Genomic DNA, 26,272 nt, shown 5'->3' on the forward strand with positions numbered 1-26,272 from the left:
AACCAAAATTTTTGGCTGGGACCCCTTGCAGCATCATCTGGCAGTGCCGAGAAGAGTTTGACTCCATCCCCTTTCGTCGAGGCACACGCCGAGTTGTGGGCGCACAGTGTGCTCCAGCCGGGGCTGCCCGCGGCACAGCTGGGCCGACGGTGTTCTGGGCAATGCACAGCACCTTCCAGCACCAGCAGCACTGCAGCTGAGCAGCCGGCTGGCAGAACCTCAGCCCGTGGCTATGAGAAGTGGGTTTTTTGTTTTTTTTTTTTTTTTGCCAGTGACCCCAGAAAACCCTTCAGCAGAGCTGGGCTCAGTGAGGCTCACCCTGTGCTGCTCCGGAAAAGGAAGCGCGCTTCCCCCCGTACGACTGGGGAACTCGGGCTGGGAGTGCCTCTGAACCAGCTTGTCCCAAGGTTTTGAGCAATCAGGAATTCAGCCCTAAGGGTGTGGGAGAGCCGGAACGCGCTGGCTCCATCTGCCTGCCCACCCCCAGCTGTGCCCCCTCCCTGGGCATGCCAAATCCAGCCAGAAGAAAGAGGTCCAGGAACCACTCCGGTATTTTACAGGGCATCTTACGCCAATCTCTGTGCTGCCCTCGAGGTGTGGAAATGCCCAGCCGTGCCCCCCCACACGGCGGGGGTCCAGCTTGCCCCCCTGCAGTTCCCAGACCAGCGCTGCTGTGCTTTGGGATTCCTGCCCAGGGAAGCCCACCCCGAGCTCCAGCTCTGCTCCTGGATGTGGCTGGCATTACTCTTGCCATCCAAAGAAACATTTTGTCCTTTATTAAACTAATTTCTCAACTTGTATTTAGCTTTGATTTTCGTATCTTTACCATGAAAAGCACTTGCTTATTTGAAAACAAGTTTACTTTTTCCAGTTCTCCTTGGTGCAATAAAATACAACAACCCTCACTACCAGTCTTGCCTTGCTTCTGCCTATGAACCACCACGGCAACAAAACTCTCTTCTTAATCACCCCCCTTCCAAATTGGCAAAAATCTATTTTTCTCTCTTGGGTTCCTTGTCCACGGGCAGCCTGCAGCTCTGAGCTCTCCTGCTCCCACCATCACAAACAGCACCCAGCGAGCTCACACCAACCCCTGCTGTGGTATTATTTCCTCTAACTCATTTCATTGTCATTTTAATATTGCATTTGCCTTTCTTTTGGTCTGTTGCTGTATTTTCATAAAGGGAACTCAAGGAAGAACCGTTTCTGGCAATAAAATGACAGTGCTGCACGTACACCAACTCTTCTCTTGCGTATGTTGTTTTGCATCCAGCACTTGCATTTAGCAGCAATGAACTTCAAGTGGATTCTTTGATAGCCTCCTGTCTTCTATAGACTCAAACTTCTATTTTTGTGGATTTAATTACTTTGTCACTTCACTGCTCGCTCATTAATACAACTGGTCAATTTTTCCCATTTCTCACATTTCAGTCTGATTCACGAGAACGCTGTGCCTCACTTCCTGCAATAACCTCTCCTGCACAGACCTTCCCCCAGCACAGGCTGCAGGATTCCCCCCGCGGGCACCAACAGCCAGACCGGGGCTGATCTGTGACCAACAGTTGAACCCCTCTTCGGTCCCAGCTAGCTTTCTGTAAAAGAATGGTGACAGACACCTGAAACTTGAGAGCAAGAGCTGGATCTGAAAAGCAGAAGATGAAGAAACGGTTGTGTTAAACGACCGGCTGCTGCGCCGTTGCTCCACCTGCACCTGGCCACGGCACAGCGGGCAGATGTGCGAACAGACCTCACACTGCCTTCCAACCTGCCCTCTGCTGCTTCGTGTCACGACCATCACCTCGTCGCAGGGTTTACAGGTTAACTTTGTGCTGTGCCCATAAAGCACGCTGGCGCAGAGCACTCTTCACCAGGGAAGGCAGCTCCTCGCCTTCTTGGCAATGTGCCTTTTTGGCAGAGAACCTGTCGTTTAGTCTCTGCTCCATCGAAGCTGGAAGTTTCTTTCCGCGTTTTCACAGAAGCCAGCTCTCCAGCGCCTTCAGACAGCCTCTTCAGGGCACCCGACGAAGATGTGGCCGGTGCTACCCCTTCCATGGGAAGAGTTTGCCTCTCATGATAGGAGACACCAAAACTGACAAAACCGGCACAGATGTCAGGTCATGCCAAGAGAAACACCACGAGCACACAGGGGAACAATGAAACTCAGTTATAGCTTTATTTAATACCTGGTACAAAGTCCCCCTCAGGCAGAGCCTCCCAGTCCCATTCCCTACCTGAAATGGAGCAGAACACGAGCGTGACTCTCGGAGGAGCTAGCTCCCAGCGAGTCAGGACTGCTCAGCAGTTAAGAAAGGGTGTTTTGCTCACCTATCAAGACCTGTAGTAGCCTGACCACTCATCCCTTTTCTCCTGTGAACAGCTAGAACCTGGCATGCAGCAGGCATTTGCCTCCCGCCCTCTGTGACCGGCCAGATGTAAAAAGGCAGCAGAATTGTGAATTCCACGAAGACAGTAAATAGTACCTGCACAGAGGCACTCACTGCTCACACTTCTGACCTGACTCACACGAAATCCGCCTGCTGGCAGTCATTTACATTCACTGGTATTTCCTGAGCCTCAGCTAATGCCCAGTGCAGACACCCTGCCCAGGGCTGGCAGCAGCGGGAAGCAGAGTTGGCAGTGCAGATTGCTGGAACTCCAGCTGGCACCGGGCACTGCTGCCTGTTTCACTACCTACTCCATGTTAACGATTCGCCTGCGCCAGAGCAGAAGAGTGACTAGGTGTTAACCGCATCTGGCCCTTCTGCAGGAGAGGCAGAGGGTCAGCAGAGGCAGTCTGGAAGCCAGGGCTGCTGTAGTTTAATCCCTTGTACTCAATTAATAGTGCACCTCGGTTAGTTTAAGTTTACTTGTTAATTGCTTTGCCCTTTCAGGAGGCTCAGGTAAGAAATCACTCTGCTCCTTCTTAACACACATACACAGATGAGACCAAGACAGTATTTCTGACCATTTGTTTTCCCCACGGCTGCCTGGCATGCCGAGAGTCCTGGGAACACAAAGACCTTCTGGTGGGTCCAGCAATCCAGGCACAGCTCTGCCAAGAGCATCACCTGCTCCAGTGCCTGGCGTTTCACATCATCGTGGTCTTGCTTTCCCATGTCCCACAGATGCCATACCAACTGCACCACAAGGGTCCTTTAGCAGAAGCACAACTAGAAAGCAATTCTAAACCTCACAAAGCCACAGAAATTATACTTAAATGAACAGGGGAGACAACAGCTGTCATCTGGATTGATACACAGCACAGACAGGAAATGTACAGTAACGTGACTTACTAAGACTGCGAAATGTTAACGAGTTTCAAAGAGGCTCTGATGCCAAGGGCATACAGAAAGGACCAAAGTAATGCCAAGTACAGACTACCAAGGAGGTGGCAGCTCAGATGGGCATGCACAAGTTAGAGAGAACAGTTAATGCCATGTTGCATGAAATGCTAGATTCTGAGAGGGTTCAGTGGGGGCAAGTGGAGTTGTCTGAATCCAGAAGAGGGGCTCCTGCCTAACAGGATACTTCCATGGTTTGAGGTGCATCCTGGAGGTCAATTCCTTCTGGGGTTCCAGCGCTTCCTTCACCATGGTTGCTGGTGTGAGACCGGCTGCGGACGCTCTCCCCAGAGCCCACGCTAGAGGAGGAGTGAGTACGGGAGCGCATCAGCCTGGTCATACTAGCTGCTGGCACTGCAAGAAAGAACAAGCATGGGACTTAGAAAAGGAGGAATTTCCTAGAGCAAGTATCACAGTCACTCAGATGTGTGTCACTGGGTAAGCACAAAAAGAGCTATACCCTCAGGAAGAAAACTCACTCTTCACTGCCAAAATTAAGTCTTTGCACATCTAAAGCAAGATGTTTAAGGCCCAATTTCAAAAGGTCAAAGGTGAGCAAATGCCAGAAGTGTAACTGACCATTTGCAAGTGCAGTCACGGTGAGCGTCTGTGCAAACCAAGGCAGCTGTTGTACAGATGACCTTTTGAAAGTTAGTCTCATCACTCTAGGAAAACCACAGAGCTGAAGTCATGCAACAATCAACAAAATACAAATGAAAGGTGAAAAACCATAGCATACACGTCATACAATGGATCAGCCCAGCTCGCAGCAGGCCAGCAGGACATGCCGAGACAGAGCAATGCACCCGAAGAATCATTCAACTCAGTACACAGACTTGGGCCGAGGCAGATGCGCAGTTGAAGGTACCTGACTCAGTGCTTAGGTGGCTGAGCTGCACATAAGGGACTGGAAACAACATGAGACAAGGAAAGGGATGAATACAGGAAAGAGCCAATTAGTTGCGGTGTGTGACCAGCAGTTATGCTGCTCCTGGGATCCCCAGCTACCTTGCCTTCCACTCCCAGCTCACACACTGCACTCCAAGCTCCCAGTATTTTCGCAAACAGCTGCTAATGAGCATCTCAGGGAGATGCCAAGCTGACTCAAAAATCCATCAGGGCCAGATCTCTTCAATGCCTTTAGCTGGAAATTGCACTGTACCTGGTGACACTACCCCCCCACCCTACACAACCACAGCCACTCAGCAGAGATGTCATCTTCCTGTGGTGGGGAAACGGGGGTATACCGTAACTCCAGATATGAAACAGAAATTGGTGTCTCTCCTTGAGCTGACAGCATCAGATTTCTGCTACAAGCCTCCTGCAAGGTATTACCTCCACCTGCAGTGTCAGCACAGGCAGGTCCAACTCTTTTAGCCAATGTGCAGAAGGAACAAGAATAGCTGTTGAGGAACTGGCTTGTGCATTTCTAGAGATGGCAAGCTGCTGATTTGCTTCTCTCTTGTTCTCCCCGAGAGAGGAGGCCTTGCTAGCCAAGCTCAGCAGTGCCAACACAGTCCTGCCCACCAAAGTTGGGAAAACCATTCTGGGACTAGCTACTAATTCTGAAAGTAGAAAATTACCCCCTGTCCTTCCCCAGTGCTGCACACCCTGTTTGCAAGAGATCTGATCCCCAAAGTGCTGCTGGAGTCCTTGCTCTGATGACAGCACTTGCTGACTTTACTAACGCTGGGAACACAAGAGATGTGAACGCTGAAATGCTCTCAGGCTGTGAGGCTGAGGGAGCCTTCTCACATGGCACCCTCCTTCGCAGGACCAGGCTCTTCTGGCCAGCCTTAGAGAACACAATTGTCCCACTACGTTCATGTCAGCTACATATGGCTCTAAGGAAAGGGACAGCTTCTTCTGAGCCCTGACGCCCATGAGTTGGCAAAGAACTTCCGGCTGTGTGGAGACCACTGGGACTGTCACAGCTGCCATGGTGGCCATGCAGGTGGTTAACCAGTCACGTGAACCACTCCCTCCTGTAACTCCAGCTTTTGAAGGTTCATCATCCACAGAAGGGAACTCCTAGCCTTGGCCCCTGGCAGTCAAGACAGAGCTGTGCCAAGGTGCCTGCAATGGAGAAGAGTTGCTTTAGTGCAGCGAGAAGCCCTTCTCCTGAAGCCCCCAGTCTCTGGAGTACGGAGGGCCGGGGAGCTGAACAGCTGCCAGCCTGACACTCGGGACACAACGTCTTCTGCTGACACTCGGGACACAATGTCTTCTGCCTCCAAGCACGAGGAGGAAGCCATAGGGCAGGACATGCACTGGATCAAAGTACAACTCCCTCTGGGCACCCCAGGTGCCCCAGAAGTCACTCAGCTCCCTGTTCTGCCATTAGAGGGTTTCACTCTGAGATATTGCTTACCCCTGGTGAGAGCCTGAAAGAAGCAGGCATGTCTGAGGAGAAAGGAAAGAGCTCTCATGTACCCATCACAACCGCAAGGCTGTACTGCTAACTCCTTCCTCTCCAGAGAAGGTATGCGCAAAAAATTTCAGAGGATTTACCGTTCTTGGGAGCATGCTTTTCTGGACTGGCACAAAGACAGACTTACAAGGTTTTACCAACACCAGCAACCAAAGAGGGGTCACCACTCCAACTGCAGTGCAGATTAAACACAGGTCAGGGAACAACATCAGTTTGCTAAGGCTTGTCAGCACACTAGTTCGTTTTCCAGCGTGGATGGATCTCCTGGCAACCACACTAACTCACGGGTGGGGACACAGATGCCAATGGGCTCAGATGGACCAGAAAGGCTGAATTCCCTTCACAACAATCCCACTCCAAAACAGAAAATTTTGTTTGCCACTTACTGTAGCCCATTCCCTGAACAAAGTACTTGAAGGCTTCAGTCAGCTTGCCAGGCTGTGGAAACAGAATGTGCGGCTTTAGTGCAAGCGGCTCTGTACAACTCAAATGCTGTGAGGCAGTCAAGAGGCGTTTCTCACCTGAACCACCTGTGGCAGGCCCCCGCAGTCGGCCATCTGCAACAGGAAACAAGAGGGAGGTTGAAGCATCCTTCCCACCCGGGACAGCCCATAACCGTGCCAGCACTGCCCACCCCACCGGGGCTGCGCTGCTACAGGAGGCACACTTCTACCGTCTTGTCTCTAAAGCCAAAGCAAGGCCTGGTGACACATCTTCCGGGAGTCTGTTGCTGAAGGAACCCAGCACCTTGGAGGCCGCATGACCAAGTAAGCTCAGGCCATACTCTAGAAGCCAGGAGTGACCCTCCACCATCCTGGCTCCCCCCGTCACTCTTCCCAAACCTGTCACTGAACACTTCTACACAGCAGCTCCCTGGCACACTGCGGAGACGTAGGTGAGGATGGGAAGGACTGGTATAAAGCTAGAAAAAGTGATGTTGTTGCTGGCAGAGCCGGGTGGAGGCAGGGCACCTCTGGTAACTCTCAGCAAGTCTTCCCTGCCAGTTGAAGATAACAGAGATGTGGCCATAAAGCAGGGATTCAGGGACCCCCTGACAAACTCCTCAGTCTGGCTCCACACAGGAGAGAGCACAGCCCTGAATGACTGTCCACAAAGTTCTTAAAGCTAAATGCATGGAAGGCAAAAACCTAACTGGAGCTGGCCTCAGCAAAAATAATGTCTTTGTGCAGGCTGGAATGATTCTGGAGTGGTACTCACCTTCAGAAGGGTAGTTTTGGTTGGGTCAAGACGTGAATTGCATTCAACCTAAAATAAAAGGAGGAAAGAGGGACATGGTATCACACAGAAAACTTGAAGAGTCAGCTGTAAAATGTGGGGCACCAGAGGCACCGCTGCACCAGAGGCAGTGGCTGTGTTCAGCAATGGGAGCTTCTCCAGGGCCAGGAAGGACTGAGCAAGAAAGCACAGAGCAGGTAGGAAGAGAACAAGGAATGAAAGATGCAGAGAGGAAAGGCAGGTGTTCCCATCAGAGGGGACCATGTGGTGGCAGAATGTCACTGTTCTGAGAGATGGGGCTGTGCCTTCAAGGGAAATCCTCCCCTGGTTTTGGGGATGCACCATGAAACCCTGGGGCTCCTTCTGGGCTCTGACAGCAAGACTGGAAGGGAAGGAGCCTTCTGTGCAGTGCAGACAGGAGGGAGATCACTCAATCCCCTGGCCAGACAAGGAGACCACAGCGACCTCTGCTCTGTAAGGTGGCTGCAAATAGGTGGGGCCCTATAGGAAAGGCCACCCCAGCAGGGGAGATTATTATGAGCTGGGAACCTGGGCAACCAGATAGGCAAGCCAAGACCCAGAAGACCCTATCCCATCCCCCAGCTGTGGCTGGGAAGCATTGAGACTCCTCAGGAATATTATCCTAGCCAAGTCAAAGCTTGGAGAATGTCTTGGACTTCCAGACCAAACAGACTGATGAAAAGGTAACAGGCCATGACCAGAAAAAGCCCTGCAGCAGTTCTCCCTGCACAGCTCCTAGGTCCAAGCTACTGCTTTAGGAGACTCCTTCACTCTTCCACAGTTTCTTAAGACAGCTTCTTTAGTTCACAAACCCCTGGTCTTCCCACAATCACCAGCTGACAGGGAGCAGCAACATCCACCACAACTACACTGCACTGTGCCATGCCCCATTTAAAGCTGTGCTGGGAGGGAAGTGGGTTATAGATGTCTGCAGAGAACAACAGGAAGGAGGTGCTTCTAAGTGTTGCCTTCCCTATGATACAGTGCTTTTGCAGAGCTCTATGTGACTCCCCACCACAGGAACTGGAGTCACACTGCTTATTTTTAAACCCCAGGTAGCCTCAGTTCAACAGCAAGAGAACCATAATTCATGACCTGAACTGACTCAGCAGCCTGGCAGAGCTCAGGGAAAGAAAAGTTCCTGAAATGGCTCCTCTGCATCAGTTGTTGAGCAAGATGCTTGGGTGCAAAGACTCTCTTACTCAGATCCTGCCACCCTCACCTTAGAGCTGCCCTGCAGGGCCATGAAGCCTCCCAAGCCTCGGCTCTCCCATTAGACAGGTCTCAATAGCTGGGGAACGAGAAAAGAGCTTGGGACAAAGCCACTTTCTGTGACTAGTTCTGGGCAAGGAGAAAGCACTGCTGGGTGAGGTGTGTTTGCCAAGCGATTTGTGGGGCTAAGGTCATGAGAGGAAAGAGTTCATGTGTACGTACCACTGCTTCCACAGCAGGTGAGTTGTCACCAACCACTAGCAAGGCAGGGCACCTGGTCAAAACCCAAAACAGAGAGATATTACTCACAGTGCATCTAAGGGATTTCTGAGAAGGTTGAGCTCTGTGAACCAACAGCCTCATGAAAGGTTTACAAGGCTCAGCAAAATCCCTACCTGCCACCACATCACGGCATTTTGTTGCACCAAAACATCCTTCTGGCCTTGCACACACACCCATATTGTCCCCTCCATGCACACCAACTACCACTACTGTTGCACACATGTTAAAAGATATGCCTAGGGCTGGGAGAAACCCCATCTCAGGCTGCACAAGGAGAGCGTGCTCTCTGAAATGAACGTCTGTTAGGAATTTAAGAATAACCACATCCACCAGAGTTTAATGCTTCTGAGGCTGGCTATTGCTCAGCACTGTATTTTGGTTTGGGTTTTAGAAAGAAACACAAAAGATGATAGGGAATATATTGAAAAATGTCATGATATCAAAGCCTCGGTTGGTAAACCTGCGCCTTCATATCCATTTTTATATTGTAATTCTAGAAGAACAATTAACATTCAGTGTGTAAAACATACACAGGAGGTCACTGACCAAGTGGCTGTGAATTTACACCAGTCATTTACAGATCAAGGTAAGAAAGGGGTGGCTAGAGCCCCACTTTTGTGTGTTGACTAGACGCCAAAAATCAGACTGGAGAGGCTGTGAGTCATAGACCTCAGAGCCAGTGGAGCCCCACCTCTAAGGAGACAGAGGATCTATATGCAAGTCTACTGGCACAGAGATTCACACTTCCACAAGAAATATTTTAAGGGTCTGCAGATCCCTGTGAATCACCTGAATGGACAGACAGTGCTCTGTGACTTACAGCTGCCTGCATGACAGAGCGCAGCACAACTGGCTTTGCCTGGAGACTAAGCAGGGAAATCCACCTCTTTTAGGTTAGCCAAGATCTAGAGGGTTTGGCTGTGGATGCCTAAAACATTTCTGGGACTGACAGGAGCAGAAGTCCATACAATTTCCAAGGAGCAAAAAGCAAAGAGCAGAGCAAAAGCAACTCGCAGTTATCATGTGCTCTACACATTAGAGAAAACTTGCCCCTTTTGCTTTCTGGCTTGGAGTCTGAAAATTTACTTACACTTCCCCTGTGCTGATTATCATGAGTTCTCATTGTCTGTCCCTTCTCAGCTGTACCCTGCACAGACTATGCCCTCCCAGATGAAAGAGTCACTGCCAAGGTGGGAAAACACCACTGCATTCTCTGTGTTCAGAACCCACTGCCATCTCTGGGAGAATTGTGTCGGTCACGGTTTTTGGCAAGGTGGGGGGAGACAGTCAGTGTCAACAAACAAAAAACCTGCCTCCCTGATTTTTCATGCAAAACAACCAAACAGCTCAGGGTGGACACACTTATTCCTCTGACCCTGCCTTCTGGAGAGTCTCAGTGTGTTCTTAATGAAAGGGCTTCCCGACACCTCTCTGCTCCGCTCTAGCTGACACGACTGCACCAACGCTTGGGACAGTCTGAACAGTCTTCCCAGCACTTGGGCTTGTGGGCTTCTTGCTGACAAGCAGCAACAGCTTTTCTGCTGAAGGGACTGCATCGAAAGTAACTGATACAGGCTGATTCAGAGCAACTTACTTGAGTGTTTTTGCAGTATTTTCATTGATGCCAAGAACTGGTCTCTCAATTTCCAGGTCTCTACGACTGAAAGACAAACCAGAAGAATTCTCCATCAAATCAGCAGAGGGAACTGGTCATCGAGGGAGCATACAAAATTCAACCAGGAGTGCTGGCTCCAGCACCCAGGTGACAGGTTATCACTCCCTGTGTCGTGCCATGAGCAGGAGCCCCAGCAGTAATTGCAGACAACAGGATCCACGGCCTCATGGCAAGCTGAGAGATGACTTACTGATGTGAAAGGGTCATCCAGGCATGAGGCTGAGCTTGGCTCAGGATAATGGCTGAAGACCAGGCTTAGGACAAAGGTTCCTATGGCATAATATCCAATGGAGTAATACATACGGCAGCAAATCTACTGATCTATGGGAGCAGCCTAGCAGGCAAAAAGGTGTCCTGTACCTGTTGTATGAGGTGAGGAACAGCTGAAGGTTATCTTGGTTAATGTCCTGTGCGATATGAAGCCTGTATGTTTGGATCAAATCTAGATTTGCCTGCAGTTCCTCCTGTACAAAAGCAGAAGAATTGAAAGACAGGGAACATCATTTTTTTCACAAGAAAAGAAATGATACTCGTAAAAATACTGAAGCGCTAAACTGCCTCCATACATACCGTTCCCCTGTGAACAATAACACAGAGGGCAGCAACTCCAGACCACATTAGTACCCACGCTACACTCAGTGCTTCTGTGACATGACCGTTAAGTGTCATACTTTGATAATGCAACTACACTTTCACAAATGCAGTGTACATGCTGCTGCAGGAGTACAAAGGTATCCTGAGATGGGAGAATTTAGCTCCTGAGTCTCAGTACTGCTTATACAGATACAAATTACTCTGGTTTAGGAAGGTCTTCCTGCTTATGCTTAAAGGAGCAAAGCCTTATAGGTAAGCCCCAAGACTGGAATCAAAGAAAAATTTAATCCCAAGACCCAGTTCTACAAAGAAAATGCATTCCAATGAGAGCTAGAGAGAGACAGAGGGAAAAAGGGAATGCAAGGAAGCACTACATGTAACGACAGGGCTTGAAAGCGGGGTGAGAACAGCATGTGCTCTAAGCAAGAGGAAGCTATGTGACTCCTTCCTGTGCTGATGTGTGTTGTTGCAGCAGGGCTTCAGGCCAGGGACTGATCAGCTCTATGTCATACATAGTGTGCATGAGGCACAGACCCTTTCAGTCGCCCAGTTAGGTTGCTGGTTGGGAGCCAGCAAATCCCAAACAGAAGGCATTGCTGCATCCAAAGTTTTCAGGAGGGACTGGTTTGCCTCTGCTGAAACTGAAGGGGAAGATGAAGAGCAGGATGCAGCAGTTCAACATCTGGACACATACAATATCCCACTGTCAACTCCCAGCTGATCTCTGCTCTACCCACAGCCCACATGCTTCCACGCTGGCTACAGAGCACCAGCTGCCACTGGTTTCTGCAGACAGTTGCCTGGGCACCACAAAGGCAGGACTAGTGTGTGGGACACTACTTCCTTAACATGTCTGGAGTCCGGGGACCGTTACAGCGAGCATGAGGATGCATGTCCTCCCCACAGTATGCAAAGCCCTGATGCGAGCTCACCACACAGAGAAAATAGTACTATCTGTAGCAAGCCTTATTTGATGGACCAGTGCTGTTTTAGTGCAGGTACATACAAAAGTTATAGCTCCGTGGGAGCTGGGTACTTACGTGGCCAAAATGATGTGCCAAGACAATATCCACTATATTGGTTGTCCAGCCTGAAAACTGAAGAGCAACCGTGAATGAATAGGAGGGAGAGTAACCAGAAAATGCAGTTTCATTACAAATTTCAAAGCAGCTCCTCAGAGTAAAGAAAATAGCAAAGAAACTATTCAAGCGATATAAGAAACAAATGCCTGAAGGTTGGGATGGGCATGTAAGACTCCAAAGAAGCCTGTGCACACACAACACACAGCTCTCCAGAAACCTGGAACCCGAATAACTGCAAGTAGCCAGAATAACAGAATAATTAAAAGATGCATTCAACCTCAGCCAAATGGAAGGCTGCAAGCGCGAGTACTAAATCAGAGGAAAGTCGGGTGCTCAAAAGCCACTCATCTCCAAGCAGTTTACAAGGATTTCTCATTCACATATGATCACACCCACCCCTGCTCCTACGGTGGAGGCTGTACTACACCCAGACTGAGAGCGCAGCAGGGACAGAAATGAGATTGTACAGTTTTCGCCATAAACTGACAAATTCCTGTACTCTGTCCTTTTTCTTCTTAATCTACACACTATTCATAAAGCACTGTGAAGAGGAGATGTGCAGGGGAAGGAGAATCTCACCTTGGACGCTGCCCAGTCAATCCAGCCCTTTGCACATGGATCAACATTGATAAGAACGAGTCCCTCCACCAGGTCGGGGTGGCTGAGCTGTGGGGAGAGAGCACAGGCATACTCAGAAGGATGATTCAGCCCACATGTTGGTCACCGGCAGGCGCTGCAAGCTGGAAAGCTTCTTGCAAAAGGAAGACAGAGTAAAATGAAGACTAGGTGGGGAGCTCCTTCTGCGCCAGGCAGCCAGTGGCCTTTTCAGAGGCTGGCCCAAAGCCAGACTCCAGCCAGACCCTATGCGATTCAGTTGTTGGCACTGAGGGGCTGACCCAGCACCTGCAGCCTGAGCAGGGGCCTGGGCAGCTCCAGCGGCAGGGCATCCGGCTCACAAGAGGGCACCCCTGCTGCCCCCCAGCCTGCAGACACCCTGTTCCCTGCTCCAGCCTGACATCCCCAGCACCCTGCAGTTTACCTTGGGAGTTAGGGGGGAGCATGGGTACAAGATACTTTGAGAACTGCTTGCAAACATGAACCCAGCAATCTTATACGTCCAGAGAACTTCAGGTTCTAGGCTCACTCCACAGCTGAAGTTTTACAGCAGCTCTTCTGCTCCATTGTACAGATTAGCATTGGTTAAGCAGAAGGAAAACTCTGTCCTCAGCAGGAAACTGTCTGCAATCCAGGTAGCATGGCAAGGGCTTTCTGGCACTTCACTGAGCTGAGGCCAAAGGCTTATTTTCAGGACTGAAAACTACACAAGATAGACAAGGCAAGGAACAGAGCAAACCCCAGTACCTCACACTGCCCCAGGCTCAACCCTGACTGCAGGAAATGGGAAGCAGAGAACTTTTTGTAGGAGGGGCAGCTTGCATGGTGAAGTGGCTTTAAGAAGCAATAAGTGGCTTAAATCATTGGCAACTCTGCACTCAACAACTTGAAGCAAACTTTACCGAGAATGTCAGATTTCCATTTTGTTTTGCTTTGGGTTTTTTTTTTTTGTTTGTTTGTTTGAACACTATCTCTGAACGACTCAGGCAAATTTCTGGGCTGCTAAACTATGTCCACTGATTTCACATGCTTATAAACAGTCCACTAGAGAGCAACGCAGAAGTACCTACCAAGATAAAGCTAGCACTCTCTTGTCAAAGGGGGGGGTGCAAAATCTACCTCCTTCCAGTAAAAAAGCACAGTCCTCATCAGCACTGGTTCACAGCACATCACCAAATCAATTATTTGGTGTCACAAACACTGGAAACAGCATACAGTAATGCAACCAGTCTTTGTGAAGACACGAGGCTGGATATTCCTAGCAGCCAGGATGGGCTCTCCTGATGCAAAGACATTGCATTACAATCTTTCCACGTCTGGCATAGCTTCAGAGTAGCCTTGGCTGCTCCAATTTAACCATCTGGATGTGAAGTAGCTCTCACACGGCTCCCTGCAGGCCTACTGTAATTACTGCTACTTTGCCAGTGCCCCACAAATGGTCTGTTTGACCAGTGGAAGACCACAGCTCATATAAGTCACAAGGAAATTAAGAGGTACTTACAGCACACCTGCTGAGGACATAAGCGCCAGCTCCCAGTCCAATCCCAATGAAGCTTTTCAGGCTGAAATATAGGTATTTCGTAATCAGCAAGGATAACTTAAACTCACAGCTGAAGCAGCCCTAGAGGCGAAGCCTTTCCCCTCTCTGCATCCAGCTGTTCACTTATGGTTCATTTTCAAAATGATCCAGTAATGATGCAGCAGCCACAAATTGTCTCATGTGGCAGACAAGGTTCCCAGCATGAGAACCAGACAGGGTTACACAGTCAGCTCAGGAGGTGCTCAGACCTCTTGGGACAACTCAGTGAGTATGTCAGATGTTGGAAGCAGAGACAGAGGCAGGTGCTGGAATGGCTGCATTCAGCTGGCTCACCCCGTTTCCTTTCAGAGACTTACTTCAGGTGCGTCAGAACGGCGGGCAGCATTTCAGCCAGTTCATCCATACTGGGATACTGGTACCTGAAAACCAAGGAAGGCTGAAATCAAAGCACCTCCAAATACAGCTCGACAGAGGTTACCTTCCAGTTCTACCCAAGGTAGGAGAGACAGGGACGTGCATGTGCATAGGTGATTATTTTGCAACAATACCGTATATTCCAGACAGCTGCACGGATCCCATCCCTCAGAGCAAGACTAACACAGAGCTGTGGTTTTTTTGGGCAGACTTCCGTGGGAGGACGGACAGAGAGAGCAGGGAATGCTGGCTAGACTGCAGTGTCCTGGGCTCATGCTCAAGTCAGCAACCTGGTACCAGCACTCACCACTAGTAAGGGCTTTACCCAGCCTCAGTAATAGGAGAGTTCCTCGAATGCCCCTGGGAAGCCTCCTCGTCTTCCCATTTCCTCTGCTCCTGAAAGCTGCCTCCCACTCCACGCAGCCTGGCAGTCCCAGTTGGCTTAAACAGGGTGCTACCTCAGTCCAACTGCAGTCCAGACCACATCTGGGACAACAAGGGTCTCTGCAGAGCTCTTACCCAGATGGGAACGGGGGGGCTCCTTCCTGCTGGCCTGGTGCATCCACATGGCACACGGCAAAATGCTGAGTGATCTCTTGCATGTCTTCAAAGTTAAAGAATGCATTAAAACAGGATTTGTCTACAACAACAACAAAAAAGAAATGAGACATTTCCTGAAATTTTATTGCGATCCACCCTCCAAATACCATGGCACGCACCTACATGAGCGCACCCCCCTGCTGAGCCTGCAGGGCAGTCGATGCCGGGGGACACACACTGCTGTGCCCCACTGACTGCAACGCAGCAGCAAGCCCTAGCAAAGCAACTGCCATGACTTGCAGGGCAGGCAGACAAACACCACCCCTGCATGCATGCCCAGGAAAACAGGGCCTTGCAGCACTTGGGTACCCAGAGTACGTACTGCAGAGCACCTGTGTGAACATAACAGTACATGTTGGGTGGGAAGATGTGGAAAGAGCAACTGAGCCCGCTACAAACATTACACTACTTCTGCAGCCTTGTGGAAGGGACTTGCTCACCTGCCCAGCATCCAGAGAACAGATGCCTTGTGGCAGCTCTATCACACAGTGCAATAAGTCAGCTGGAGCACTACAGTGTGGTGGGTGGACCTATTTCCACCTTTCCGCCTTGGCCCGACCTTTCAAGGGCTGCTGGAATGGACAGGGGCGTGCCACATGCTCTCCCTCCTGCAGACCTTTCTTTTTACCCTGGAATGACCTGTCCCATCTCAGCTCCTGGCCAGTCCTGCTGGTTCCCACCCTCAAAAGCAAATACCACGAACAACTTTTTCAGGGTCCTGAGAATGCAAGGGCTTACGGTTGAGGCCAATGTCATGGTATGTGAGAATGACAGGTCTGTTCCCCTTGGGTGTGCCCCGCATGGTGACATGGACCACTCCGAAAGCTGTCTCAATGTCATGTTCCTGCAGAGAGAGAAGAAGGAGCCTCAGTGTTACATGTGCTGCCTGCGCTACAGGGAATCCTAGCTGAGGGCCAGCAGCAAGGGCTTCATCCACACTTTGACATTGCTCTCCTATCCACAGCTATGGCCCAGTACAGCTCTTGCAATCTGCAACCCTGTCAAATCTCTCTCTCCAACCACCGCCAAAAGCAGCTTGCTTTTGTACAGATGTGCAAAGGGTTTGGGGCTGTGTTTTCCTGTGACCAAGATCTCATTTCAGTGGCCTTTAGTGACATTGCTGCACCATAGCAGGAGCCGGGTGTCACGTGTCCATCTGTCTCTAGGGGTTCATGGCACCATGAATGCAGCTCCACTCCCACAGCCAAGCCCCTGTTCCCCAGCTGGCATCCCCCTCCCTCCAGCCGACCAGCCTGCAAGTCTCTGTTCAGTGTGCCTCCAACCCACAGCCCTGGGGATGTCCTGTCTGCGGGCAGGGTGATGTGAGGGGACACAGCAATGCCCAAGAGGCTGGCAGCAGCCCCAGCCCCTGGGGACCATGTACCAGAGCGGTTTGTAAGCAGCACGACAATGCAGAGCAGGCAGACGGCCAGGACAGCAAAGAGACCCAAGCTCCGCAGATCCAGCCGCCGGCTGCCTGGGAGGTCGTACCCACCCACAGGGAGCAGGTGGCAGCTTTTCCCTTCAACAGCATTAAAAATGAAAGACACAGATCCAGATGTACCTGCTCTCCCAGGCTGCCTGTCTACTGCAGACCCACCCTAGCCATTTGGCCACGAGCCCATTAGGTCTTGACCACATTGCTGCATTAATGTTCGCTGCAGCTCGGCCCGCAAGCCCTGACCCGTCACCCCAGGGAAGGTCGAGCGCTGTGCCTCAACACTTTTTGCCCTGCTACCAGGTTTGGTAATGTGTCAGGAAAACACCCTTAGGCTCTCCCAGCAGCTGGCACAGATACAGATTATGCAAGTTTCCAGCTGGGTATCAGCAGAGCAGTTTCATGACCTGTTTCATGACTATTTACCAGCAAAACTGTGCCTTTTCCCAAGCAAAATATTGAGGGCTTTTTGCACTGCAAAGAGAGCAAGAGGGCCACGAGGCCTCTGGGTACCTCTCTGATACTTGTCCAGTGCAGAAACAGAAGCCACAACCTCACGATGACAAATACAGATGTGCGCACGATGTTGTCTGAGTTTAACTAAAACAGCTACGAACACATTTAAACAAACACTGATCTGGGATAACTACAGACTTTGGAAAAGCTGCGGAGATATGGCTGGGTACACAATGTCACCTGAAAGTCCTTTCTCTCATCTACAGAAATCAAAGGAGAGACATGCTCTGACTTACACACACTGTAAAAAGCACCAATTATTGTCTTGATATTAAAAAAATATCTGCTTAGGGAACAGTGTCATGTTTCAGCCTAAAGACAGGACATTACAACCTCAAAAATATTTTCTACTAGTTTACACAAAGTATGTGAATTTTGTAATTTCCAATAACCTGAAAGTGATTAGACTAAACATAGGACAGGTGAGAGTACCTGGCTTGCAGCACACCAGAAATGCATCTCAGCTCTCCTTTCTGGGCACTCCCAAGGGCTGTGGGCCAGACCAATTTAGTTCTTGCAGTGAAAGATCCTCCTCCCCCCAGCTGTACTTCTTTTTGGGGGCCCCAAAGTTTCTCCCCTTCTCCCAGAAGTGTGGCCACAGGAGCAAGCTGCCACAGCCAAATCACCCGAGGTAGCCCAAAGCCTTCCCCAGTCTGGCTTTGAAGGACAAAGACACCTCTGACTGCCCTCATCCTCAGAAAGGGTTGGGTTTTACTTGCACACAGCTGTTGCATTGTGCACATGGAGAAGCTGGAATACCTACAAAGCAGTAGTGACCTGCCTGCACTAGAGGCAGGCAAGAGAATAAGGCAGGTGAGGTTATCCAGCCTGACGCCCACCGGGATCCCTTATCCTTAGGAGGGGGCTGTGGGCCAAGGGATTCTGCGTGGATAGGGAATGACCAGTCCACGTGTGCAAAGCGAGCCTGGGTCCAGGCAGCAGGGCTGCCTGCCCTTGCAGCGAGGATGCACAAGGAAGCCCAGGGCGCAGCCGCCTCCTCCTGAGCCCCTGGGAAAGCGCCAGGCTCTGCCCCTTGCTCATCTTCTCAGCTCTCTGGGCTGCTCTGCTAAGCTGGGCAAAGTCCTGATTTGTACTCCAGTGGGACATGATGTGAAGCCGTAACAGTGGCCTGCATTTTAGTGTTCTCCAAATTCGCAGGTGTTAACAAGTCCTTTAACAAAACTGGAAGCTTTTGGAGGAAGCTGAGGGTGGTGATCGGCAGTGCACGTGGCTGAAACGGGAAAGCACAGCAAACTCATGGAAAAGTCCAGCGAGTGCCAAAGCAGCCAGAGCTTGGAACCCCAGCTGCATGTCCCCACGCATCTGAGCTAACAAGTGGCTGACTGCCGTTAAAAGCAGGTCTCTCTGCCAGCTCTGGCAGTTGTCGGTCTCTTCCATAAGCAGCTTTAACTCACTGACCTGGCAGGAAACTATCCAGCTGCCTTTTATTTTTTTAAGCCTTTCTTTGTTAGATTTCTGCCAGATCAATGAGTTAAGAAGCTCACAGAGGTCTGGCAAATGCTGGCTGTGGCTCGGAGCCTGAAGGGAGTGCATGGGGTGGTAGAGGAAATAACGCTGCCCTGAGCACGGGGCCGGTTACACTGACTCACGTCTCGTGAAACTGCACCTCAGAGGACTAGGGAGGGTTTTACACGTAGCAGCAGGAGGTCGACTATCAAACAGAAGCACAAACCCCAAACTGAGCCAACAGTGAGAAAAGCACAGAAATCAACAAAAGAGCTGATAATATTAAAATAAGTCAGCAATACAGTATCTTTTCTGGAATTACAGTCAAACTTAGTGCTCAGGTCAGAGGTACTTCTGCTAGGTAGAATACTGGAAGGTACCAGAAACACAAACACCCACCTCTCTTCAGGGCTTTTGTTCAAGCACCTCAATGTGCTTCATATTGCAACACCCTGCGGTTTTGTTTTCTGAAGTTGAGCTTGGGTCTTAGCTCTCTAGTAGGAAAGGAAAAGAGTTTCCTTGAGCTAAAAAAAAATCAGTCCTTGCTCTTCCACTTTGATTTTGCAGATTGTGTAAACTGTGATTTGGGAAAATGAGAGAGTTTGTCAAGAAATGGTTTTTCATGTCACCACTGGGCACCAGCCCAGTCTGAAGGGTACTCACCTTGCTACTCTACTCCTTCAATCACATTAGAGATTCAAATACAGGGAACATCCACTGAAGACAGAAGCAGCTTGAGAAATCCCATTTTTAGCAAATCTCAGCAAGCAGCACTTCAAAAAATTTAAGATGCTAAATCTGCAAACTTCTTACTCTGCCCTGTACAGTGACAAAGCCTTAGACTGGGAGTGCTCAAGAGTATTTCTTTTTTCTCTTGCTAGTGCCCAGGCAAGATGGAAACCCTCCTCCTGGGAAGCAGCTTCCCTCTTCTGCTTCCTCTGGTTAAAGCCTTTTACCTTTTAAAGGCTTTTTCCAAGCTCTACAAAGCAAGCAGCAGACACTACATTAAAGATAAGGGCTTCTGCATTCACTTTTTTAGTTACACGTTGTACCATTGTGCTGATCTCCTTTTCAAGATTACCTGGAGAGAAAAGACTTATACCCCCATCATTCCCCTGCAGGTACTTCTATGTCTGTTTTTCCACTGAACTTTATTCTCTCTGAAACTTTGCCCTGTAGCTTTAGGGCTTTTGTCTTGACCTATGATTGCAAAGGACAAAACCATTTTCGGACATCACACAATTACAGCACACATGACTTCCCTGTCACCTGCCTTTGTCTAGAACAGCTCTCCCACATATCAAAGCCAAAGGACAGCATGAGGCAGATGCTTAATACAGAGCTTAGGTATCATGCTTAAGATAACAACAGTCTCTACACCTATAAGATACAACTGCTACCTTGAATTGGCCAAAAAAAAGCTATCATTTGATTACATCATTACTGGTTTATTACTCTTCCAAACATGGAGCAGAATAACCTAGTTACAAGGGGTACCAGAGTACTCAGTGAGAAAATCAGCTTCGCCAGCTGCACCCCCTGCCCTCACCCAACACGCCTGCCCTGCCAGCCACCCAGCGAGATGTTCTGCCTGTGTCACTGCCTCCATAACCGCTGCCCACCCACAATTCTGCATAGTCTCTCCTGGTATTTGCTCATTGCTCACGTAGAAAGGCAGTGTTGGAAAGTATCAGACACTCATCATCTTGACTTCTGGTCTCTGCTCAGGCCTGCTTTGACACATTGCAGGAGCATAGCTTGAAAGGAAATTCAAGGATTTTCCCCTTGGAGCTGTCTAACTCCAGCTACAGTCTGACCACTGACCTGGTCCATAGTGCAGGGATGCAGTGATAGAAGGCAAGTGGAAAAGATGTGGCCAGGAGACAGCCAGATTTTAACAAACGTGCGGTCTGCAAAATAAGGGGGATGAATGCAAGAGAACATGATGATCTGCGGTTGTGTTTTCAAAACCTTGATAAAATTTAATTTTCACTTAAGGACTGGAAACTTTATCAGAGGTTTCTCTGAAGAGATTTTATCTTCTGCCCTTATTTGTACAGTAGGTAAAAAATAAACAGCAGCTGCAGACAACCTGCTGTAAACGGGAACTCAACAGCAGAAGCAGCTTTGCTCTTGGCAGCCTGCTCTCACTGGCCGTCAGCACAAAGCCTGTGACGCACACGTGCTGAACAGCAGCGTGCTGCTGGGGAGACAGAGCAGAGACATGAGTCCTGTGCAGGCAGCTACTATTGATCAACTCAAATAAGCTGGGAACCATCGCTTCAAAAACTAGCAATGCCCTCAGGGCATGGATAAGAAGAGCAATGACGGAGGAGGACCAGGAGGTATGGAGACCAGCTGTAGCTGGTCAGACCAAAGGTCTATCCAGCCTTCTAGTCTGACTTTGAGAGTGTGTGCTTGTGGAAAAATAAAATAGGGCAAGCATGTAGTGATACTTCTCAAACAATTGCATCTTGTAGCAGTTTCCCTTAATTTTCCCAATCTCCAGCAATCCGTAGGGCAACAGAGACTTCCTGAACTGGAGGTGCAGTCTCCACTCTGACTTCCTCTGCTGAAAACTGGGCAGTCGGCCCTGCGACCTATGCCTTGGCACCCACCTCACCCCGTGACCAGAAAAGCCAAAGCTTAACAATATGCAGGGTGAACCACCACTTTGTTCCCCACCTTGTATCTGCTGGTTTTGCATGAGATCCAAACCCAGTCCTTGGTTTGGAAGGTGGAGAACAGCTGATCCCATTTCCATAAGCCACAGCAGCAACGCCCCGACAGCTTGCTGCCATTCCCGTTCACGTGCCCCTTTCTGGGCTGATGTGCTCTGGGCTCTCTGGCCAGTTCTGGCACAGCAGCTTTTTTCTGACCATACTGCTGTTCTCCAAAACTGTCCCATCATGCCCTGTCCTTTCTGAGACAAGGCAGCTGGCAGTATGTCAAACACTCGTGGGCGTGCTGTGGATTTACGTGCTAGCACAATGAGGTTGCTTTGTTCTCTGTTCCTGATAAACAAGAATTGATTTGCTTTGTTGAAAGCCCTGAGCTGACATTTTCGCTCATCTCTCACAACGTTCAGGTCTTATGCCTCTGGTTTATCATCAGCCCTGAGCCTGCCCTTTCATATTCCACTGTAGGATGGTTTTACTCAATGTGCATCACACTTTATTTTTAGCCAAAGGCAGATAAAGTTTGCCATTGCACCTTCCATCACTTTTTCCAGATCATTTAAGAGTAGATTTAAGCAGCACACGTCCCAACACAGATCTTTACAGTGCTCCACTAGCGATCTCAAACAACTGTGGAAAATATTTTTTTTTTCTCTTTTTAATCAATATTTCATCCATTAAATGACCTTTCCTCTGATGGCACAGCCACCTAAGTCCCTTAAGGTTTTAGGACCCCTTTTGGTAAGGGATCTTGTCTTTTGGAAATCCAAGTAGGCTGCATCTACTGAATTGCCTTTATTTGTATGGTTACTGACCCCTTCAAAGAATTCCAACAGCTCTGCAGAGCAGGACTTCTTCCCTTTACAAAAACCACATTGACACTTTCCCAATATTTATCCATGTAATTCATCCACTATACTCCTTGCTAGTTTTATCAGTCTGTCTGGTACAGCAGGTCAGGGAATTCCCAGAACTCCTCTGGCATCTGTTTTAAACGCCGTGCTACAGGTGATGCACTGCAGTCCTTGGGCACCACAGCAGCTTCCACAGAGGAGCATAACCTCTTGCTTAACAACTCAACTATTTCATCCTTCAACTCCTGTAAAACTCCTGGGTTGAGCCATCCAGTCCTGGCAGCTTCCTATAAAGGCATATATTTTAGCTTTTTTACAGTCTCTGCAGTAGGCACTGCGGTTTAAGGCAGGGTCTCTGCTGACTCCCCACAAAGAGCATTCCAGCACGGTAACTCTGTGAGCTGCTCTGTGGCAAGCTTGCGTGCAGAAAAAAATTTTTTTTTTTTTTTTTTGCTATGGCTAGATCTTCCCCGAGTCCTCCTTTCAGAGCCTCAGCAGCCTTAGCACTCTCCAAACTCTCCCACATGGTTCCATTTCTGACAGGTTTGAAACAGGACTATGATTTTTTTCCCCGCCTTTGCAAGTCATCTCTCAAAATCCCCTTTTGCCTGCTTTGTTCCGTTCATGTATTTAATCTGCTAGACTTTATAACCTTTTCCATTTTCTCCAGCTTTTTGAAAAATGCTTTTTTTGTTTTCAATAGCCTCCATGCCCTTCTGTTAAGTCATGCTGGCTTCCCTGCACCATTTCTCATGTCTGCTGTGATAGATGGCGGGCATTTGCTCTTTGTTTAACTTACTTTCAATAAGCTTCTCCATTTCTGTGCAGTTCTTATTTTGAACTTTGAGTGCAAAACCAGTGAAGTTTTCTATGGCTTGTTTTTTTGTTTTTCCCCAGGATGTTGACCTGGAGCACATAATAACCAGGATGGTTCCCATCACAGAGCAGCGCTTTGAAGACACTGCTTTGAACACGCTTCTCTGCCCTTCTCAGAATCGCATCAGTGATGGCTTCTCCTCCCTAGGGCTCCCTAGCTTGTTGTTCCATAGAAGTTTGCAGCTAAAATGGAGTATTGGTGTTGTGTCCCACAGCCACATCTGTCTAATGGACACGGGGCAGCTGAAGCTTCCTACCCTTGTCCTGTCTCCTAGCCTTGTAGCTTCTCTGATCACCATCTTGGCACTCACACAATTAGAGACAACACATAAATTTCTTATTTAGGCCTGGGATTTCAGTCTAAGGGGAATCTAAGTTATTCACTGACATTTGTTAGAACCAAATCAGATCAACAAGCTTCCTTTAACACCCACCTGCATCCTTTACTACGACCTGCATCTATCCTCTCCTTCCTGTACACTGTATCCAGTGTCCACCAAGAGGGACCACAACTCTCTTCTGTGATTCAGTCAAGAATACAATAACCACCGGCAGAAACAAAACTGAGATTTTGGGTGCAACATCATGTTACAGATTGGCTGACTTGATGATGAAGTGCTATCGAAAAGAGTGCTTCTCTCATCCCTCTGCCCTGCCCCATGTCCAGTGAGCTGATGGTCTCATGGAAACCCGTACGTGGGAGATCAGGGCTGGGTTCGCTGTCCCACTACATCAGGAAACCAGAGCAACTGACCCTGCAGCAACAGGGTCTCTCATTCGGGTGGAAGGTAAGCACTGTGAGCACACACACGGTGGCAGAGGCACTGACTTGCCTTAGCTATACTGTTAAGGTATACTCTCAGGTAGAGGTTGGGCAGAAGAACAGCTAGAACAGAAGACAGTAGCCATAGAAAGGCCACCAGTGTCACTGACCTTCTCTGAAAGTCCTGTGATTTTTGCTACATGCCTTATGGTCCCAGCTCCTGAGAATCACTGCTTTTTTTTTTTCCTACACTTTAGAAAGCGAGATGTGTGTGAACCATAAAGGGGCAGACACTGGAAGACACAACCCAACAGGAGCTTTACAACATTTGAGATTAAACACAAGCCGGACCTGCTGGGAGGTATTCCTTGCTGGAGATTTGCAGGTCAGACTAGACTAGGACACTATCCAATTTGGCCTCAACATCTTTGAATGATTCTTAAACTAAGGAGGAAAACATCCACCCAACCTATGACTGCCGAAGTCTAAAATTCACTGTGGGTCTGATTATGGGAAGAGGCGGGTGCAGGTCCAGGTCCAAAAGATTCAAATGGGGGAACCATCTCCTATTGCCACCCTCTGTCTTTGGCCAGAACAGGAGGCAATGACAGTGCCACTGACAAGTGCCGCAGAATATTTCCCATATTAAGAAAAAATATTTCTGAATGAAGCATCTAACAGCAGCTTTAGAGGTGCGAATGCCTTGAGCGCCAGGGACTCCCAGGCAACAAGAGGAGTGTCTGGGTGCCGGACCGCAGCAGTCCAAACTCCAGCCATGCTCCCTCAGCTCCAGTCAGAGTGTGATCCACAGATTAAGTTTTGAAAGTCTAAAGTAAACCATTTGTTTCACAGTGGAAATGATTAACAATGAGAATTCATACTACCAGTGCTTTTCACGACTAAATTATTAACCTTCTTTTTTGGCAGATCAGATGAGTTTTACTCCCAATGTGAAGCTGCTCAAAGTTCAAAATTAATTCCCTGGAAAAACTGAGAATTTCTTTAATTTGGCGACCCACAATAAAGAACACATCTGTGAAACCCCTTCAATTTATTTTTTTTTAAATTCAAAACTGGCAGAACACAGAGCAGCAAGGGGTCCGTTGCCCACATTCTGCTCAAGCTTGTCAAATGTCTGTACTAGGAGAGGGCTAGAAATATCCCCAAAAACCCATTCAGCTTAAGGACACTCAGGTTCACCTAAGGCAAAGAAAACTGCCACTGCTGCTTTGCTGTGAGGTGGAGGAGACGCAGATTACTCAGGCCAGGTTTTCCCCTTTTTCAGTGATACTGTAGCTACAGCTATTATTTACTTCATGTCCCCTTTGCCAGTCTTGGCAAAGGTGGAAAACAACTGCAGCACGCTCCTCAGGCAACCTATCACTGCTATTAACCATGGAGAGATTAAAGTAGAGATTCCATTGTCTTGCTCTTTGCAACAGCTGCCCTCAAATTTCTACACATTACTAAAACAACAGCACTATGCCTATAAGCTAAGAAAAAAAATATTGTAAGACTGTAAAACATCACCATCTGGTAACTCTTACCATTACAGTACCACAGACCTTAATGCAGTTGGTAGGCAAGTACTTACCATGTCCTCTCTGTGCAAAATTATTTTGGAAATAGTAGAGCTGAAGGAGACGGCTGCGTGGAAAGCAAGTCTAAATCAGATTTAAAGCAACATCTTGAACTAAATTATTCATTTCCATACAGAGCAGAAATTTATTAATAGAAAACACAATATGATCTATGCAAACAGGCAATGGTTTCTCGTACTTTGTGTAATTGGATTAAGTCTTAAATTAGAGAAATGCTGGGTGAGAATCAAGAGCAGCAGCAAAAGCAGGTGTGTAATCTGGTTACACAAAAGCATCAGGAGACAAAGGTGCTGCTGGGCTATCCCTAACCTGTTGTTGTATAAACAAACAAGTGTTAGTGTGTTCCTGTTCCAAAGGCACGTGATGCTGAAGGGCAGACGCAGTGCATACCTGTAACCCTTTCTGATGCTCTGTGTCAGCCAGAGGGAAATGGCAAGTCACCTTCAAAGCACAGATTCTGCTAAAGAACAGATATTGGCTCTGCAGCCAGAGGAGCTGAAGACAAGTGACCTACCACAGGAGTACGGCTGACAGGTTGGGTTTGTGCTCCCCAATCAGAGATCATGAACTCCTACGACGACACAATTTTGAGACTGATAAGGAATTAATGACAACACCTACATGTCGGAGACAGAGCAAGATGTACTCCTCCATCTCCTGCCCTGCCTATGTGTTTGTTACAAGAGCAGTTAAAGCCAGAACTTTCTTGCACGCCAGTCAAATATCCAACATTATGAGCAAGGTACCCAAGCACGGACAGGAATACATGGTGCTTTTCACTCCTGCTCTGAGGGCAAATCTCCCCTTCCCCAGCTAATGCAGGAAATTGGACTTGCCTAGATCTGTTCTAGCTCAGGGTGAATTAAACCACTTGCAGATCAGCTCTCATCTGCACAAGTCCGGCAGTGGGTTGCTTTTTCCAGCACTCTGCACCAGTATTTTGAGTCAGTGGAGTATCAGGCTGCAGCCTTCCCCATGGGCTGCGAACAGCAGGCTGATACCTCTAGTGCTCTTCCATCCCCGGGACAGTGGGCTC

The 26,272-nt window shown here is 48.9% G+C and overlaps 1 protein-coding gene across 4 annotated transcripts in view; it reads right to left on the reverse strand.

Annotated features, from left to right (window-relative positions):
- Positions 1-2,149: 2,149 nt before the first annotated feature.
- The window catches only part of NDRG3 (NDRG family member 3), a 62,256-nt gene continuing 38,133 nt past the window's right edge, over positions 2,150-26,272 (reverse strand). For 2 of the 4 annotated variants that reach the window (XM_075768265.1, XM_075768264.1), the window contains 14 exons: positions 15,782-15,887; positions 14,963-15,083; positions 14,386-14,448; positions 13,991-14,051; positions 12,454-12,540; positions 11,833-11,889; positions 10,559-10,662; positions 10,118-10,183; positions 8,464-8,515; positions 6,991-7,038; positions 6,294-6,329; positions 6,159-6,210; positions 4,210-4,248; positions 2,150-3,695 (listed from right to left, as the gene is read on the reverse strand). In XM_075768265.1, the coding sequence (XP_075624380.1) occupies positions 3,517-3,695; positions 4,210-4,248; positions 6,159-6,210; positions 6,294-6,329; positions 6,991-7,038; positions 8,464-8,515; positions 10,118-10,183; positions 10,559-10,662; positions 11,833-11,889; positions 12,454-12,540; positions 13,991-14,051; positions 14,386-14,448; positions 14,963-15,083; positions 15,782-15,887 (1,071 nt within the window). In that variant the 3' untranslated portion in view covers positions 2,150-3,516. The remainder of the gene's footprint in view (positions 3,696-4,209; positions 4,249-6,158; positions 6,211-6,293; positions 6,330-6,990; positions 7,039-8,463; positions 8,516-10,117; positions 10,184-10,558; positions 10,663-11,832; positions 11,890-12,453; positions 12,541-13,990; positions 14,052-14,385; positions 14,449-14,962; positions 15,084-15,781; positions 15,888-26,272) is intronic. The other 2 variants (XM_075768268.1, XM_075768266.1) reach the window with 1 other exon arrangement.

This window comes from Balearica regulorum, chromosome 16 (genome assembly GCF_011004875.1).
Source record: "Balearica regulorum gibbericeps isolate bBalReg1 chromosome 16, bBalReg1.pri, whole genome shotgun sequence".
NCBI lineage: Eukaryota > Metazoa > Chordata > Aves > Gruiformes > Gruidae > Balearica > Balearica regulorum.